This window comes from Athene cunicularia (assembly GCF_003259725.1).
Source record: "Athene cunicularia isolate RWA chromosome 2 unlocalized genomic scaffold, athCun1 chr2_part1, whole genome shotgun sequence".
NCBI lineage: Eukaryota > Metazoa > Chordata > Aves > Strigiformes > Strigidae > Athene > Athene cunicularia.
This window is the reverse complement of record NW_020799095.1, coordinates 87,374,927-87,393,773: the sequence shown is the minus strand read 5'-3', so window position 1 is coordinate 87,393,773 and position 18,847 is coordinate 87,374,927. Positions and strand designations below refer to the sequence as shown.

Below are 18,847 nucleotides of genomic sequence, written 5' to 3'. Positions count from 1 at the left end.
CACGGGCCTAAGAAAAAGGAGATGGTGAGCTTACACAAAGCAATGGAGTAATGGGACCCTGAGCTGGCCACAGCTTTGACATAGACCTATCTAGACGTTTTCCTCATAGTGAGCTTCCCAGAGAAAACAAGAAGATTTTTAAACTAAAAAAAGATATTTTTTTTTTTTTTTTTTTTTTTTTTTTTTTAAGAGAAAAACCTCTCAGATTGACAAGAGAGGACAAAACACAAGTTACAAAAGCTTTTTTGTGCAATTCCCCACCTGCCCCTAGCATCCCTGTAGGTAGGTCCTCACTTTCAGACTTGGTTTCAGCTAAGCCAGTGAGTTTCAGAGCTGTAGTAAGCTCTGTACAGCCCTCTCTAATTCCTTGGAAGTTTCTTTTTTTGTTACCCTGGAGGTTTAGCTGTTTGAAAGCTTTTCTGCCCTGAGCAAACTATTTTCTTCCCCAAAGATGGACTAGAGACTACAGAGCATAGCAGGTGGAAGACCACATGGGAGGCACAGCAGGGAAGTGGAAGCCTACAGGTGTGTCTGAGAGCCTGAGACATCACAAGGAAAAGGAATGATCTCGTCCTCCCTCTAGAGACTTCACATGGGCCAGCTGCCAAAAAGGGAGACTGCACAAAAATGAAAAAAGAAATAAAAATAAAATGCACTGCACATTGCAGATGCAAAACAGGGAGAGACAATGGCTAAAGACAGGGAAGGCAAAGCTAGAAAAAGGGAAAGGCAGCCTTCTTTCAGCCATGTTGGCCATGCATCTTTGGCCAGCAGCGATGTTTCTTGATATAAACCCAATCTGATTTATGGAAACCAGGGCATTCTGAGAAAAGATTTTGAAAAAAAATCTTCAGATGACCAAAAGCCAATGGTTTTCACTGGAAACCATCCTCGTTTCACATCTGACTTCTGGAGAGTTTGGGATTTCTAATTTGTATCTTTATCACATGCATATTGATGAGAAACTCGGTGTTGAAGTAAGATGCAAAATTTGGGATCTAAGATAAATATTAGGAATAAACAAATGTTTCCCTTATAAATGCATGTTATATAGTTTTTTCCTTTCCCAATATCTTCAGAATTTTCATTTATATTCAAAAAATTATTTTTCCCCCTAGATTTTCTAATTTTTAGTAAGCACTAATGACTGGGTATCAAGGCAGAAAAGAAAATAAGAGATATGACTCATTCAAAAAATACTGATAAAGAAATGGGACATGAAATGATCACAGTTCCTTAAAATAAATAGATGATACATATGATCAATAATGAGAGAAAAACACACACAGAACTGGTGCCTTGCATCTTGGCAATGAAGAATGTATACGAACGGACACCCAAAACTGTCCGAGGGGGCATGTGCCCCAAAGTGATAACTGTGCATTATGCAGGGACACACACCTCGAGTGTGTGAGTGTGAACTTGGGGAGTGTTGTCTTATGGGCGTAGGCATTAGCAGGTTGCAGAAGTACACACAAAGGAACACATCTCCAGGACAGGTGTGTAGGGGAACTTGCACCCCCAGAAGAAAGGGTGTGCTGGTAACCCATGCATCCTGTGAGCGGGAGGTGGCTGCATGTAACTCAGCGTGTGTGTTTATTAGAAAATGTTGCAATTATGCATAGAAGACCATTTAGATATTCACATGTATATATTAACATTATATTAGTGTCTAATGTTGTGATTTATCTGTTGCATTGCTGATACTTGCTGGGTAAACTTGCTATTAATAAAACCAGTAAACTAACTGTGAATAGATTCAAGCCACATGAGCTTTGCCACTTTGTGACATTATTGAATACAGCATTGAAAAAGAAACCTGTAGCCAAAAAGAAAGGAATATATATTTAGGTCAGTAAAGTATTATTTTTAGCTTAAATATTTTTTTTTAAGTCTTTGCTTGTTAACCATTATCATACATTATGCTAATAACTTCAGTAAAACCACAGTTAGGTCAGTTCTGAGTGATTTAAAAAATACATTTCATATCAATATGTTCATATTAGCCAGTTACATCTTTTTTTTTTGACTTCACTTCAATTGAGCCGTGATAACCAAACTGAGCATTCAGTCTTTTTGCTGCTATTAATAAGTATTCAGCTCCTTTGAGTACAGTTTAGTGATATATTTGGCAAACAGATACATGGTATTTTCATGTCTCTAATAAGACTGTTTTGTTCTCACTGAAACAGTAATTGCCTCTTGGGAATAGTAATAAATTCAATTATGTTCATAATATGTTTCTAACCCGATATTCAGAAAAATGTTATTTCTAGCATGCTTGGTTCAAAAAGTTTTATGTATTCCTGATCTGGATTGTGCAAATTAGGATAATATAACTATTGGCTATATTGGAAACATTCTAGCTTAAACATACCAGGAGATTTTGTCAAAATGAGATCTCTGTTGCTAAGAATGAGGTGGCACGTTTCAGATGAAAATAAATTTTAAATTTTGAAGAGAATGACCTCAAATCTCTCTGCTATAATTCATTAAAGAAGCCAACAAAAATGAAAAATTTAGAAAACAGCAAAAGCCTCTGAAATTCATATATCTGCCCATTTATATTCTTAAATGTATTTTACTTCCAAATCCTACTCATTTGAATGAACATGATAAGAATAACACCAATAATTGGAGGGCATGACCATGATTTTACACAATCGTGAAATTTTTAATGATGCATTTTGACAAAAGAAGCTGAGTAAGATCAACTTCCCCCCAGTACCGACCAACTGAGCAGGAAAAGCCCCTCTTTTGAAGATGGAAAACTTGCATTCAAATCCCTACTTCAAACTAGACACAAAACCTGAAAACATTCCCATTTTCCTATAGAAGGATAATTTATAAAAACACTTGCTGTTTATCTTTTTCTTAAAAGGTTAGATCATTACAAAATTCCTCACGCCTTCACTGAATTTTAGGATACACCTTCAATTTTTTGTTTTTTTTTTTTTTTTTTTTTTTTTTTTTTTAAATAAGATGTTTTCACTAATTGAATATCTCCTACAATTTATTTTTTTTTCTTCTATCATTCAAAGATAACTTGCAAGTGTCAAAGGAGATAATATTGTTTGGTATACAACAATGAAGTATGTCTATGCAGATGCCAAAATGCAGTTTCTTAGTTCTCTTTTCTTTATACTTCCTACACTATTTTGGTTTAGGGTCTATTTTTGAAAATACTGTGTATGCACCCATGACTGGAATTTGTGCTTTTTATAAATTACTTGATAGAAGCTCTTACAGCTGCATTACTTGTGATAACTGAAAAAGCTAGAAATCATTTATTTAGTGGACAACACACTTGGCAACCACCAAACACCGAAAGCATCTCCACAAAGAAACAGACCATTCTGGGTCTTATTCCAGACTTGAAACAGATATGATGTTTAGATAACACAAACAAAAATCCACCTTTGTGAAACATTAATGTTTAAACAAATGTTGTAAGTTGTTTAAACACATGTTGTAAGGTTCAGCTAGAGTTACTGCATTTATGAACATGATGCTTCTTACATCTTGTATGAGCATTTCTTTTCCATTTCCCTTTGCAACAAAAAGCCTCTATTTTAAACTTATCCATAAGGTGCTAAAGATCTTTTATTTTTTTAAGCAAGGCTACTTTTCCATCATATAATAAGCACTGATAGCTTAACAGCCTTATATAAAGTTACTTTCATCTGAATCATATTTTCTCTCAACCTTGAGTTTTAGGCGGCTAGCCTATGTTCTGAACACTGCTACTTGATATCTTTACAAAAATCTATCTGCACCTTTCCTGATATCTTGTTATGAGAATGGTGAAACAGTTACTATTTATATATATATGTAATAGACCTACAAAGCTATTTGATAGTACAACTCATTATTAATAAAAGAAGCTATCTAATGGTAAACAATGAGTTAATGAGGGGAAATTAGTAAGTAGTGAAAGCATCAGAAACATCCTGAACAAAGAAGTAAAAGTCTCTGCTTGTTTATACACTCTAAGAATGAAGCTTATAAATAAACACACTATTTTATGTACTCTTTCAGATAAACAACAATATTATTTACATGTATTTAAAATTATTTTAATACCATTACATTTATATATAAAATTATAAAATAAGGTTATCTTGGAAAATGGACTGAATTGATGAAAGGTAAAAAAGTTCCACTTTTAAAGAAGTTCCATTTTCCCACATTTGACTACTACTACCTATGCATTCAGAAGACCAAACTGACATGAACTGACAAGGAATGCCTGGGAATTGAGCTCATAAAAGCAATAATGAAAGTTTCAAATGCAGCTGATAAAAAAAAGTGATGTGTTTTATTCCTCTGTTAAGTTGAAAGAAAAAAAAACAAACAAAAACACCATCCTTTTAAATGGAATGTGCTACACATTCTCGTTTTTTGTGTGTGTGTGCTGCAGCTTTAAATTTGATATACTAATCCAGTTTGCCAATATCAAGCAAACAACAAGATGGGACTAAACATTCAGAATTAAGAATAAATTAAAAAAATATATCAACACAAAGAACTTCCATGTGTTGCACAAAAAGCTACAAACTTCTTATCACCTCTCCAGGTTCTTCTTTTTTTAAAATAATGAATAAATTATTCGAATGGGATAGTGAAACAGCTTAGTCCTTTAACAATTTCTTCTGCAGTTCACAAAACTTCTAGATTATGTTCCTGCAGAAGAATCAGATTAAAGATTCATGAAAACATCATTTTTATCATCTCAAGACCTTAGGTTTAATGGTTTCTTTTATACAAAACCTTTCAAATCTTTCTTTTATAGGACTTGACACTCCAGACACTTCAGTTTAGTTTCTGAGACTCACATTGATTCATTTTGGGAATATCAATAATTAGCCAGTTTTAAACACGTACCAGGGTGGAAGCTGCAGTGCCCACAGGGTTAGACTTGAGGCTGAACATCAATGCTGAGCAACTTGGTGGCATCTTAGTATTAGGCTTAGTCACTTAAAAGTGACAAATGCGAGAATAAGCCATGCTGTGGGTTTAGCCCTGGAGAGCACAATTATCTTTAAGTAGACAATTCTGTTGATTTCTATGGACTACCCATGAGTTGAAAATTAGGCACCTTCTACTTTTCCTGGCAAACTGGGGACATAAAGGATAATTATGATGAACAAAAATGTGTCATCTCAACAAGTTTACACTGGGACTTGATCCTGCTTCTATTAACCATGGCAAAATCCCCCACGTGAGCACAGGCAGGCCCCAAAGACTGAGTTCATCCATTTGAATTACACTTTTCTCATTTATATCAAACATTTTTTGACACGTGTTTACAACTTTTAACTCATTCTTTAGAATTTGTGGGGCACCGGCTCAGTTCTTGTAAAACCTAAGTGGCAATAACATTAGAGAATTGAATCCTGCTGTTTTCACATAAATTAAGTACAGTCGTTCTTCACATGCTGTGAGATCTCCTGTAGTGATTTCTTAATACATTTCAGACCATTTTTCAGAATTAATCCATGGGTAGTGTAAAAGATATTACAATTGGTCCTCATTCTATAAGGGGGCTTTAAAATCTGGCTGTTGTCCTACTGAAGGAGAGGCAAAATGTTCTAAAAATATTACCTTAATAAATCTTTGGCAAGGTTGTGGTATATTTTCTTCAGCATATTAAATAATTTTGTTTCAAGGATCTATTCAGCCTTATAACTTTTGTCTCTACTTTTTTTTTTTTTTCTTTCCCCAAGAAAATGTCATTTACTAAAATAGAAGCTGATCAGGCTTATGTTAAACTCAGTAACAGAATTGCCTTGAATTAAATAGGAGTGAGATCAGTCTCAGACTGAAAGACAGTGAGGACAATTATGGAAGTGATTATACAGAAAAGGGAGATTAAAATTAACAGCTAAACAATTAAGTGGGAAATAAACTAAAGAATACATGCAAAATGAAAGAGGCCAGACTAAAAATACAAACAAAGGCTATAGTTTCCAGAGACAAAGAAATGGATTAGAGGTCCAAATCCTCTTGCAGTTCAGTAGGAGCTGAGTGTCTATCTGCTGCTTTTTTCATTCCTGGCTAAAATTTTAAAATTTGAGGAAAATAATTAGGCAAATATAAAGTCCAAAGGGAGAAAAAAAGCCCCAGAACCTATGACAATGCTTGAAGAGCATAAAGGGTATGAATAAGGAGCACATCATCAACTACTAACCAAATATCCAGGCTAAATGCTGTTTGATAGCACAGGGTCTAGTCCAAGTGGCTCTTGCCCACAGTACACCATGACAGCCACAGCTTTGAGGTGGCACTGCCCAGATGTTTTCCTTTTAGTCAGTTCCCCCAAAAATGGTTAAACAGAGAAATCTTGAAGTGACAAGGGAAGAAAAAGTATAAATAAATAAATAGACAGAAGGTTCATACCTCTTCTCCCTCTCCCTGCTTTACCATTAAAGGCAAGTCCCTGTTTCCAGAGCAGCTCTCAGCCAGTTCCATGACTTTCAGAGTTTTAGCAAATTGCCCAGCATCTCCCTCACCCCCTGGCCTCCACTGATTCCTAGGAACCAGTTCCATAACCTCTCACACCTGGCTTTTCCTCCCTGCTTCTCACCGCAATCTCTTGGTCTATGTTTGATGTGGTTTTCAGGATGCCTCTCTACTCTTAATACCATCCTGCCATCCCCACCTTGTGCAGCTTCAGAGTTTCCCAAGAAAAGGTGCAAATGTGGACCATGAAGTTCCACCTTGATTAGCTGCACTCTCAGTGGGGCAGACATAAGACGGTAAAAAAAAATCAGTTAAATGGAATAAAACCTGCCTTTCACATTGCTACAAGACAATCAAGTATTCATGATCCATAATTAAGAATAATATTAGCTGAAAAATCCCAAGTGCTTCTGAAGATCTGGATACATTTAAAGGTCACATTTTAAGGTACACCTCTGAGAAGGTCTATGACATCTACTGTTGCCATGCATGTACATGTTCTCAGGATGTCTGATCGAGAAAAACACAAAGTTCGGATAGTTTCACACACACTACAGTAGGTAGCTGGACTTTATGAGTGGTACCTTTACTCTTTCCTTCTCTCTTTCTGTCTCTCCACCCCACCACACTGTTTGGTTCATTCTTTCTGTACAAAGCCTGTTTCCAGGTGCCTGCATCATGGTTGAGAACAACTGACTGAAATCTGAAAGCCTGAGTAGAACCTGGGATGGATGAAGACACCATTGAACACTACAGGTGTGCAAAAACCTTCATGTGCTCCGCTTACTTTATTCAAGGCAAAACACTGACAGGGCTCACTGAGATCACCAGGAATCACAGGATATCTGCCTGGATTTGGCAATTCATATAAATTCTGCTAATTAATGATATAAACAAGATAAAGCATGCTTAATTTTAGTGACTGTTTAAATCACAAGACTTAGATCCTCTTATCTTTGATGTAACACCTTCGCAGAACTAGAGTGTAAAGGAGACTAGAAGACAATTGCTATCTCCAGAACACATAGTGTTCCAGAATAACATGCATCCTATCTTGAACTATTGAAAACAGATCACTTGCCCCTTCCCTATCAGTCCAATCACCCAGTGCATCACACTCTAGGAGAAAGTGCTGCTACACATCAGGACTACCAGGACTGAGAAGAAGCAGAGCTATTCAGTCTCCTACTACCTAATACACCAGATCTGTCTGGGTGAAGATTATGGGCATTGTACTGAAACCTGGAGTACTTAAAACAATCTTATTTTCAGCCTCAGCCTAATCAGTTATATCCAGAGATTATGGATATGGAGAATATAGAGAACACCATTTTATTTCCCTACTTGAGGGAGATGCGTAACAGAAGAGGAGACTATGCTCCTCCTTAGGGCCATAGTAGCCGTTCATCCTATAGCAGTTCCAACTTGCAAAGGCATTACTCATCTTAAACATAAAGCGTGAAATTCTCAGTAGAATGTATTACAGAAGTCTAAACTTATGATCATATCTAATATTCTCTCTATTTTAAGTATCTCTATTTAGTATGTCAGCTTAAACTCTATTCATAGGATATGTCACTGGCATTGCTAATTTCAAGTCTCTCTCTTCCATATAATGAATGCTTTCAATTATTTTTCCACTTGCTTGCATTTTTCCAGTTGGCATCACATCTCGTTTCACACCCTTACTTCTAACTTCTTTTTCTGCTGTGATACCATGGTAATTCTGAGATTAAAAACAAAGATAGATCATTCTCATTCTCTCTCTCTCTCTCTCTCTCTCTCCTTCCTATCTGAAGCACTTTCTTCTTTGAAAAACATATGCATTTAATGAAATATTGTATTGCTTTTCCTTTATCTACACAACCAATAAAGCTGCTATTAAGGAAGACATGGTCTAACGGTTGTGTAATACACTGACCACCTTCTCAGAAGTCACTGCTTTAGATAGCTTTAATTCCGGGTAGTTGGAGTTTTACAGTATGACATCTAATCTCCAGTTCTGACATGGAACTAAATAATACTAAATTTGGTGTTATGAATTCTTAGCATAAGAAGAAAAATATTATGCATTTAAATATACTTGATTACTTTACCATAGAAAATGGGCACACCAAGGTAAAAACTAGTTAGTCTGGGAACCAATTACCCACTCTAGCACAGAGTCAACACTAAATAATTTCAAAGACTTACATAATACCCCTATTCAGCAAATTATTTGACCATATGTTTAAAGTGCTTTGCTGACTCTAGAATACATTTAACACTTGGTTCTGTGTTTCAGCACATTGACTTATATACCACATCCTCCTACAACCAGTCCCTCACAGTGTGAAAATGGTAGTACAACTTATCCCAGAAATGCTTTGAAATTTTAAGGAGCTACTGGTGTAATTTTGGATCATGTTTCAGTGTCCTTGGAATATTACAACATAAAACATGTGCCATATGCAGATGTAGGTTGTAGAGAAGTCAAAAAGACCAGAGATTGCAAAGCACTTCACTCTTCAAACAATGCTACAAACATTGTGCTATAGAGGAAGCACACACAATGGATTTGGAATGTAATACCTACAATTTGGAAAACATTTTTCCTGGGTAGACTCAGGAGTATTTAAGGACATCCTATAAATGTTGTTAAAATAATATTAGAAATTAAACAGAGACCATGTATAACATACCTAATTAAATAAACTTGCTGTTGTGTGTATACTTTACTCTGGTCGTCAGATCGAATCACTTTTAAAATGTCGAATACAAAGAGGGTGATTACTTGGCTTAGAGAAGGGATAACACTAACCACAGCTTTTTAGTTTTGCAGGTGCTTAAGAAAGCTGAATAAAAATTTTTATTTCCCTACCAAAAAAAATCTGTCCCTTCATTGACATGGCTCTTCTCTGTGCTTGAGATGTAATTGTTATACCCACATGTTTTTGGCTCAATGACTTTTCATGATCACTTTCCATTGTAGCTGTTTCTTTTAAAGACTAAGCCTCAGTCCTGAACAAAATGGGAATTTTAAACTAATCTCTAATATGGCTAGAATGGAAAATCAAAATCATGCAATTTCAGGGAAATGGATGATCAAGAGAAATTTGTACTGGTCTGATCCTATAAGAACCAGTATCTGTAAGTAGTCCTTAATGAAACCATTAAGTATATTGCCTACATGCAAATACAGATGTTCATGACATGAAGCCAAATGCACATGTTGTATCCAACCCTTAGTGTATGTTTTGGGGAGAAAGGAGAGACAGAAGAGTTACTGAACACAAAAGTAGGTTTGTCTCCCATGTCTATGAATTCCCCAGCATTAATCTAGAGTTTTCTAGATACAAGGAAAGTGCATTGCCACAGTCAGAGTGGCCATGTAATTCTAAGAGAAGCATAAACTGTACCATTGAAAAAATTATAATTGGAGGAGGAAAATTTTATGAGAATAGTTTTAATGAGCAGGGGTTTAGAAAAAAAACCAACAAACTCATAGGCTGCTTCTGAGGGGTTTCCTGGATCTATGAGTGTAATACTAATTGCTGTCAGAGCTGGGGTTCGTAAGGCCAAATCAGTAGACATGCATAGGAAAGCACAATCAGCAATGCTTCTGTACTGGACTGAAAACCTGGAAATCAAAACTGGGGAGAAATCGCAGAGATTCTGCTCTGTTGATATAACATTTAACTATGTTTAAAAAAATAATAATAAAATCTTCATTTAAGTCATGTGGCTACACTTATTAATCAAAGTTTGGCTTTAAGAACATGGTATTCTCCCTCACCCCTTTCTTTTATAGGTCAGTTAAGCCAAGTAGTTATCTTACTCAAGTGCCTGTCCAGATCTTTCCCTCTTGGCAGACAGACAAAGAGACTTAACATAATGTCACAAGTACATATAGAAATAAAAGGAAGAGATATGTAAGGTGAGACAGAACAAAGCAGCAGCCCTCACTTAAATTTTGTTGCATTTGGAATATGCAAGTAGTGATTACATTTTGAGAAACAAATTAGAGAAAAAATCAGATAGGAGAAATATTCTAGCTCAGAGGCATGGTATTTTGGATGTTGGTTCATTTTTCAGACCTAAGACTGAGTTCTTTCACATTTAAAGGACTTAAATTTAGTTTTATATAGCTAAATCCGGATAGAAACCTGTTCCTTAGAACAGCTCCATGCTGATAAGTACCTCTGGTTCCCACTTTCTTTCCTTCTGTTCAGCAGTGCTCTGCTGCTTCAAGAGGAGGGTTGTAGCCTAGTCATACAACAGCCTACAGTCTGGCAGTGAAGTCAGGAGCTCTGAATACAAATGCCTCAAGGCTGAGTAGACATCAGGACCTAAAATTTGAACCTCCTGCCACTAGATTCTTCTGAAATGGAGGGTGAGAAAAGAATGGGGGTGACATCAACAACTGGCTTCCTAATGACACTTCTGCTCCATTAGAAGCTGTTTCACAAAAAAAAGGCATAAATGTTGGATAAAAAATGGATGCTGGTATCTTCCACTACCTATTGGCCCCTATGTATTCAGAGAGTTATATACTACTTTGGTAGAGGTGGACAGGATCGGCCTTTTGAAGTTTTCGAGGAACATCTTTCTACTAACTGTATAGAGAATTTGCACACTAACTGTAGGAAGACTGAATATTCTCTTCTTCTTTCTTTTGCTGCTAACGTTTAGGTGTCTAAACTACAGCTGTGTCCAGGTCCAACTAAGGAAGCTAAGACTTTGCACAGAAAATCCTATAAGTTCACCTACATGTTCTAGTGCATCTTGGCATGTACTAAAGAGTCTCCAGTGTTTTGAAATGGTATAACTGAACAAGTCACATGATCTTTCACTTCTATAATGGTTCTAGTCATTATGGAGGATTTCAGTTGAAATATTGGGATGTATCTGCACTAACTAGGTTTAGGCATCCAATTTTCATGCTTTGAATTATTATCTGGAAGTAGAGTTTTTCTCTCTTCAATGATGATATCAGAAATTCAGACTGCTAAAAAAAGGTGCTGTGAACTGCAACTTTCTAGAGACTTGAAGAAGGATCAAAAACATAGGGAGGATAACTCCTGAGTAAGTCTGATATTCTTAGACAATGGGCCAAGCATTGTATTAGGATTTTTTGAAGAAAAAATATTTGATAAATTAAAATGCTGGGTTTTATTGGTTTTGGAAGGAATACCCTTGTGAAGTGACATTCTTTCCCTTTCTTTGAAATGGCCTCTGTAAGTCAGATTGCATATTACAGTGAGCAATTAAGACATTACAAGCTTCTAGGTGGACATATTTAGTTTGGTTTCAGAGCTGCTTGTTTTGATTCAACTAGAATATATGCCACATGGACCTAGGCTTGTGTGAGTTTATAGTGTAGCCTGGAAGTAGTTGGAGAAGTCTTTGGAGATTCAATAAAAAAGACTGATTAAAGACCTGGACGAACAGCAGTCATGAAGTCTAAAATATTATGGAATCTATAAAGAAAACACAGCAGCTTCACAGATATTATTAGCTGTCATGCTATGAACACAACCTTTAATAAATCATCTTCATATATATAACTGCAAAACAAGAAAGTATATCTACTCTTTTAGTCTGAGGGCCAAATCCCAATGCATCTGAAGCTTTCACTACTACTACTATTACTAATATTGATTTGTGCATGTTTCAGAATTTGGTCTCAGAAAATATCCCAGGAAAGAACTAAGAGAATCAGTGACAAAATGCAAAGAGACATCCAACTACTGAACTCTACTGTTTGCATTTTTTACAGAGCTTCCTGCAAGACTACCTTCAACTAGAATATATGGAATTACTTACTGTGCAGAGTGTTTCAAATGTCTTTTCGGAGACAAAGGATCCATCAAGACCAAAAAGAAAAATAGATGCATAAGAAAGCATCCCTCCAAGGATAATAAGGTTGTTCATGTAGGGACTGGACATCTTTATTAGTCTATGGACAAAAAGTGATAGTGCATTAAAGAGGAAAATATAACTGCTAAGCTATTATAGCAATAAAGAAGAGCTTTTTGTAACCAGGCAAAGGGATAGCCCTTCTTGTAGAACTCCATTAAATCTATAGGCATGCACACTATTTGCTGTTTTATAAAGTCTAGCATTGTTTCAGGTTTTTGAACATGTAGTAAAAAGATCTATTTTACTGATGGATTAATTAGCTAGGGTTAATGTTAATAGCAGACAGTCAAATATAAATTTAAAAAATTACACTTCTCAGACAGTATAAACGAACCTGTCTTAACAGATAGACAATCTGTTTCAACGTAAATATATTACACAGTGATTTCAATTAAATAGTTCTAAAAAATCATATTTCCATTTTTAATATTTTATATATATATATATGATAGACTCTACAAACATGGAATTTAAATATGAAAGAAGTAGTGATAGAAGTAACATGAGTGTCTTACTTCTGATTTCTATTTTTGATGTTGAAGAACAAGAAAGCACTGGCCATTATCATTCCTAGGATGGTGAGGGCAGAGAGGATACTGTAGAGAGGCAGGGAGATCTTGCGTAGCTCCTCTTGTATAATTGTTTTGTCCTTTGGAGGCTCAAGTCCTAGAATTACAAGAAAACAAAAAAAGGCTAAATCTCAGTCAGATGTAAAATTTCTGTAAGAAAATTTGCCTGTCCTTAGTACTATACCTCGATTTAGCATATTTAGCAACTGTGAACCAAAGCAGTAGCTGATGAAATCATTGACTTTGACAGACGTATGTTAGTCACATTGATTGACAAGAAAGTTTATATTTCTGGAGCAGGTAAACATCTTCTTTGGAAGAAAAACCACAAGTAAACTCTAATGCAGAACCCTGTAAAATATATGCTAACTATCCTCATTTTAAAGTGTAAACAAACACTAAAATGCATACTATGACTGTAAATTTTACCATGAGGTTTTGCTTTCCTAAAACAAGTGACAAAGCAACGAGTAGAAAACAGCATTGTTTTTCTGCATACTGTCATTATGACTGGGGCAAATTCAAATGGCCTGTGTAGATACCTACCACAGCTGGAGACCAGCCTTGGTGTGGCACCACTGGGGCAGGGCTGAAATGGAATCCTGGGCTGTGTGCAGGGTGGGGGAAGCCTTAGGGGGCAGGAAAGGCAGGGCTGTTGTGCCCTCAGGACTCTACAGAATGGAACAATATGGAAAAAAGATAGCAAAGGTTTTATAGGGACAGACCCACTTTGCAAATCCCTGCAGATGTGGACTTGAATGTCTGAACTTAAAAACTATGTTTAAAGCCATTTACTTGATTGACAGTCAGCTCCCACTAATTAAAGGCTTCTCAGTTTAATGAGAAGAATTACTTTCCGACAACTGGAATAAAGCTCTGCATCCCCTACTTCCCACACTGCATTTTACCTGCTTACTAATTTTTTTCTTCATGCAGAAGATTGGCAAAAGGCCTTTTGCATCACTGTCTTCCTTCAGAAAGGGATTTGTGTGCCCTGCAGTGCCTGAGCCTGTCCTTTCACATCAGCTCTCAGTGGGGCAGCAAGGACAACCACACCAGGCTGAGCAGCTTCATTTCACAAAATGGCTCCACAGGCGGATCTCTGGATCCGCTGATCACAGAGCTGTAAGTAACTAACTAGCAGCTGCCATAGCTAAATTTCACGTCCATTCTTCTGTTTTTCGCCTAGAATAATATTCAAGGATTTATACAATAAAATAGCTTTATCCAGATCAGCTAGGCTAAACAATTCAGACCATGGAAACTTGCTATCCTTTGGTCTTTATGCCCAACATCTCTGAAAACAAATTTCCATTTAGGTGATCACAATAAAGTGGCAATCAAGGAACCTTTTGATGATTTGATACGGAGAAAAGTACTAAAAATTTTCCCCATTTCTCTTTCCCACCTCAGAGCATGTGTTTACAGTACACTTCACAAAATTAGGCAACAAGTAACAAGCCAAAAATACAGTAAAGTACATGTCTGAATCAAAAGACCTAATATAAAAGAAAAAAAAACCTCACCCTGATGTATCTAAAATATACAAAGTATATTAATGATTACTGATTTTAGTATGATGTATTTATCAAATATAAACAACCATTGATTCTTTAAGATATATTTTCTTATTTATACACTGGTCATTCAATTCAATTGCTTTTAATATCATGAATTATGGTATCTCTTGAGTGCAATTTTATACAATGGCTTAAACAGGGCTATATTTACTCCTCTTCATTTCAATACTTAAAGTTACAAAGTTTTTTTATATTGCCTGGAAGATGTAACAACACTGTTCTCCACATCAAATACATGTCTGCCTGAAATGCTGGGGTTTCTACCCCAAGCCCCAAATTAAGGTTGATGTATGGGTGATTCTCACAGCCCTTCACAAAGAGGGGGTGAATTTACCTTTAAGCTTCCCTCCAGGGTGCAGCAGCCTTGCAGGGAGAGCCATTGGGTAAATGAGCCCCAGGTGTCTGCATTAAGTAAGCAAAGGTCAGGTGTCCCACTTAGTGATAAAAGCTGGGACCACTTGCAGGCAGGGGCAGTGTCTGTCTGTGAGGTGGATGTGCTTTGCAGAGATTCCTGCTGGGGAAGGACCTCCTGCCTCCCTGGGACTGGGCTCCAGTCAGGTCTGGCCTTTGTAAATGCAGGCTGTGTAGAGATTCAGTATGTGGCTTCCTTGGTCTTATATGTTTGGCTTGTTGACCTAGTGGTCTCCCATCCCCTCTATGGGAGACTGCATTTCACCATTTATTCCACCCATTGCTGGTCATGTGGTGGTGTTGTTGGGGTCAGTGGGATTGATGTTGATTATGTATAATCTGACTTGTTTGTACCCCCAATGATCACCCATGTACTGACCCTTTTGTATCAAATAAAATTTGGTCATTGGTTCATCTTTATTCTGGCTGTGTCTATGCTAGGCCTGACAATTGGCAAAACACTGCCTTAATGAAAAGTTAAGGTGGCTAAATGGAGAAGGTTCACTGTGAGTCACATAATGCATTTTAAGACAAATATAAGACAGGCTATCTGTGCAAGGAATACCAGATGTGGTCAGAACAAGAACTAGAAGTCTGATGCTGAAAAAAGTCTGAACAGAGAGTTTTCCTCATTGTCTACTGTCCATAAAGTCATGGAGCTATGAACCTCTCTCCTGTTAGTTGTTTCATCCTGTATATATTGTCTAGAAATTAATGGTACTGAATCAGTATTCAACTACATCAGCTCCTCCTTGCAGCAATAATAATCTGATGAGTCCCAGACTTTGGCAACTGGGACAGATTCTGCACTCTTAATTTCCAAAGCTTCATCTCCAGACAGATGTGAGAAGTGCATGTAGATGTGCTCTTTTAAGTGCAGGAAGGGATACCAAAAGGAGAGATGGAAAGCTCCAGCAGATGCAGAAGTCATCACGGGTTAGATAACTGCAGTGAAACTCCAGTCACGCTCATGCAAACCTTGGGTATTGGGACACTGTAGTAGAGCATGGGATACAGCAACTTGATGCTCACCCACCACTCCCAGGGGAAACCACACAGATCTTACAAAGCTGACTTTACATTCCATTACTGAATTTCACCATAGGAGAGTTTGAGATTTAAATGTTTATTAGCTTTAAAAATAAGGAATATGCCTGTATTCAACAGGAGAGACCCTTAAAACTAATTTCAGCTGACACCTGGCTGCCATGATCATATGCTCAGAAAGCCATGGGTATGACTGCACTCCAACTACTGTGAAGGCAGAGGAAGTCCCCAGGTTAACTTTGAAGCAGCATGGAACAAAAAAACACTGAGAAGATACAGCAACACAAGCTATATGCCTGCTGTGGACTATTTTTTTAACTGCTTAAGAGTGATCTCCCAAGGAAAAACAACCACTGCAGTGTTGTGTGTGCAAACACAGCACACGAGCATTCTTCAAATGAGATGAACCGGGGGAGTGGGAAATGGGGATAGAATTAGAACATTATTGATCAATGACATATCTGCAGCTGGTTGAAATATCAAAGAATATTTATGCACACAAATAAATTTGAATTTATTGTCCTGGTCATTGGAATGAAAAACAAGTATACAATATCAAAACATTGTGTTTTTCTATTCAGAGTTCTTTTTTATTTTTAAGCACAGCTCAGTTCCCTTCTCTTTCTCTTTATACAGTGTCATAGCTTTTTGATATTAAAAATCCTGAAACAGTTCTGTAACAGCATGCAATCTTAGAAAGTACATACAGCTATCCATGTCATTCCTGTAACTCTTTCCAGTTTTCTCTCTTACCTTGGAACCTGATGCTGTTGTTGCTTATTTCCAGTGTGTCAGCCACAGCATTGTACTCTCCCACCTTGACTTCCTTTCTTTCTGCAGAAAAACAAACAAGAGTGATTGTTTATGGCAGTTCACATGCTCTCAATTATTTAACTCATCTTGCCTTCTTTTTTGACAGTACGTCAAAAGGAAAAGAAATGTGCCTGAAAGTGCGTGAATTATTAAAGCAGAATGCCAGACAGCTAACATCATTAAAAGAAATATTTCTTATTCTTTAAAGAAACATGAAGCATTTTTAAGAACTCATTTACATAATCAGGAAATTGTTGTTATTGGGCACAGACATCTCCAGCTGAAAGATCACGCACTTGCTTACTGGCTCACACCACACAGGACATTTTGCTGGGAGAACAGACATGGCTAAATCACACATTCCACTCTCATTTAAACAACTAGGACATCTTGCTTAGTGAAATATTTCCCAGGGGAGTTGCAGTGGCAGGATCCAGCCAGTATGGAGTAGACTGGCTAGTTAATAGATATGCTAGGAATCTAATCTCTTGTTCTGACTGGGAATTAACAACTCATTAGTACCCTGACTGCAAAACATACTGTGTTATATAATTAAAGTCAATGTGCACTCGAGCTAAAATTTTACTGTTACTCTCATCTCCTATTTTGGGGCTATCGTCACATATATGGCCGCCTTGTACCTCATCGAGTAGCATAACACAGATACAGAAACTTAATTTGTTCAGCTGCCTTGGCCACTGCAGCTGAAACACATTTGTCCCACCTTTCTGGTAGCATCTGGAGTAAATTAATTTCTGCTACTTCTGTTGGGTTTTTGGTATGGCTTAGAAATGCAGGAACTTGGTAAATGATCACTTTTACACTAAAACTTTTACGTTTTGATCAGAGACTTATAAACCACAGTCACATTGGCAAAAGTTTATTTTGATGAGCTGGCTCAGCAGAGCCAAAAATTTCCTTTCAGGCCTCTATGTCTGGGCATGCACAACCCAATTTACATTTAAATTCTGAGCTCATGACCCTATTTGTGACACTGATTTTGGAAGCTGATGATCTTGAACTAGATGGCAAATTTGAAAAGACTGTATTTCACCCAACAGCTCCACATTAACCTTTTCTCCTTTCTCACTCAAAGTGATTGTGCCTGTTCGGCTCTGCTGAAAGGAGCAGCTAGCTCCATTTTTGTAAAATCTCCAGGCTGATTAATACTAATCTGAGAGCTCACAGGAGGTAAAAGTTTTCCTTACATAAATTACACTTCTTATTGTTAAAATTGTTTATGCAAAACAGTAGACTGGGCTGCAAATCTGGCAGAGATACCTAGGCATTTACTATACCTCCATCGAAAGCTGGAGTCTGCAGTTCTGAAAATTCATTTGCCTTTCACATGAGCATGATCCACTTGCGGGGCCTTAAAACTAGTTTGGAATAAGAGTGCAACGCCCTGGTATTCAGCAGCAATTTCACAAAACCCTTCCACGCAGCAGTACGTATTCTTAAGAGTAAATATAAGTTTATACTTTCTGTCACCAGTTGAAAATTCTCTGTGAAATAGTCTGAAACAATAAAATCTTCCCAGTGGTCTTCTAAAAGCTAAAATGGTTACTGCTAAAAACGGAACCAACTCACTTCCATCTGTATTTGTAGCATGACAGCTATTACCTGTAGGTCTGAAACATCAAAACACAACCTAGAGAGAAGAGAGACAAACACCAGCATACATACCAACATACAATTTGCACATTAGATGCCAGGTAGTCCACAGCATCTGTTTATACCAAATGGGGAGGACATGCACCTTGGTGTTGATCTACCCACAACTTTACAGCAAGAGGCTAAAACCTGATATCTCTGATGAACAACAAAAAGAAAAGATAATTGCTCCACAAACATTTCTGTGTGGAGCACTTACTGGGAGTAGATTAGATGTCAGAAGCACATAATAGGTGGGGAAGTATACACAAAAGAGAGAGTATATCTGTGGTCTGATTATGCTATTGAGAAACTTATTCTATGATTGCTTCATGTGACATACAATGCCATTCCTTTCCAACATTTATAAATTCTTACATGGCTTCCTTTACAGATGAAGCAACACTGAGA

At 37.0% G+C, this 18,847-nt stretch overlaps 1 protein-coding gene across 1 annotated transcript in view; it reads right to left on the bottom strand.

The window, feature by feature from the left end:
* Nucleotides 1-18,847, bottom strand: part of GABBR2 (gamma-aminobutyric acid type B receptor subunit 2) — a 469,556-nt gene that overhangs the window by 155,349 nt on the left and 295,360 nt on the right. The window contains exons 9-11 of the mRNA XM_026841737.1: nt 16,724-16,804; nt 12,879-13,029; nt 12,268-12,400 (exon numbers count right to left, since the gene is read on the bottom strand). Coding sequence (XP_026697538.1) covers nt 12,268-12,400; nt 12,879-13,029; nt 16,724-16,804 — 365 coding nt within the window. The remainder of the gene's footprint in view (nt 1-12,267; nt 12,401-12,878; nt 13,030-16,723; nt 16,805-18,847) is intronic.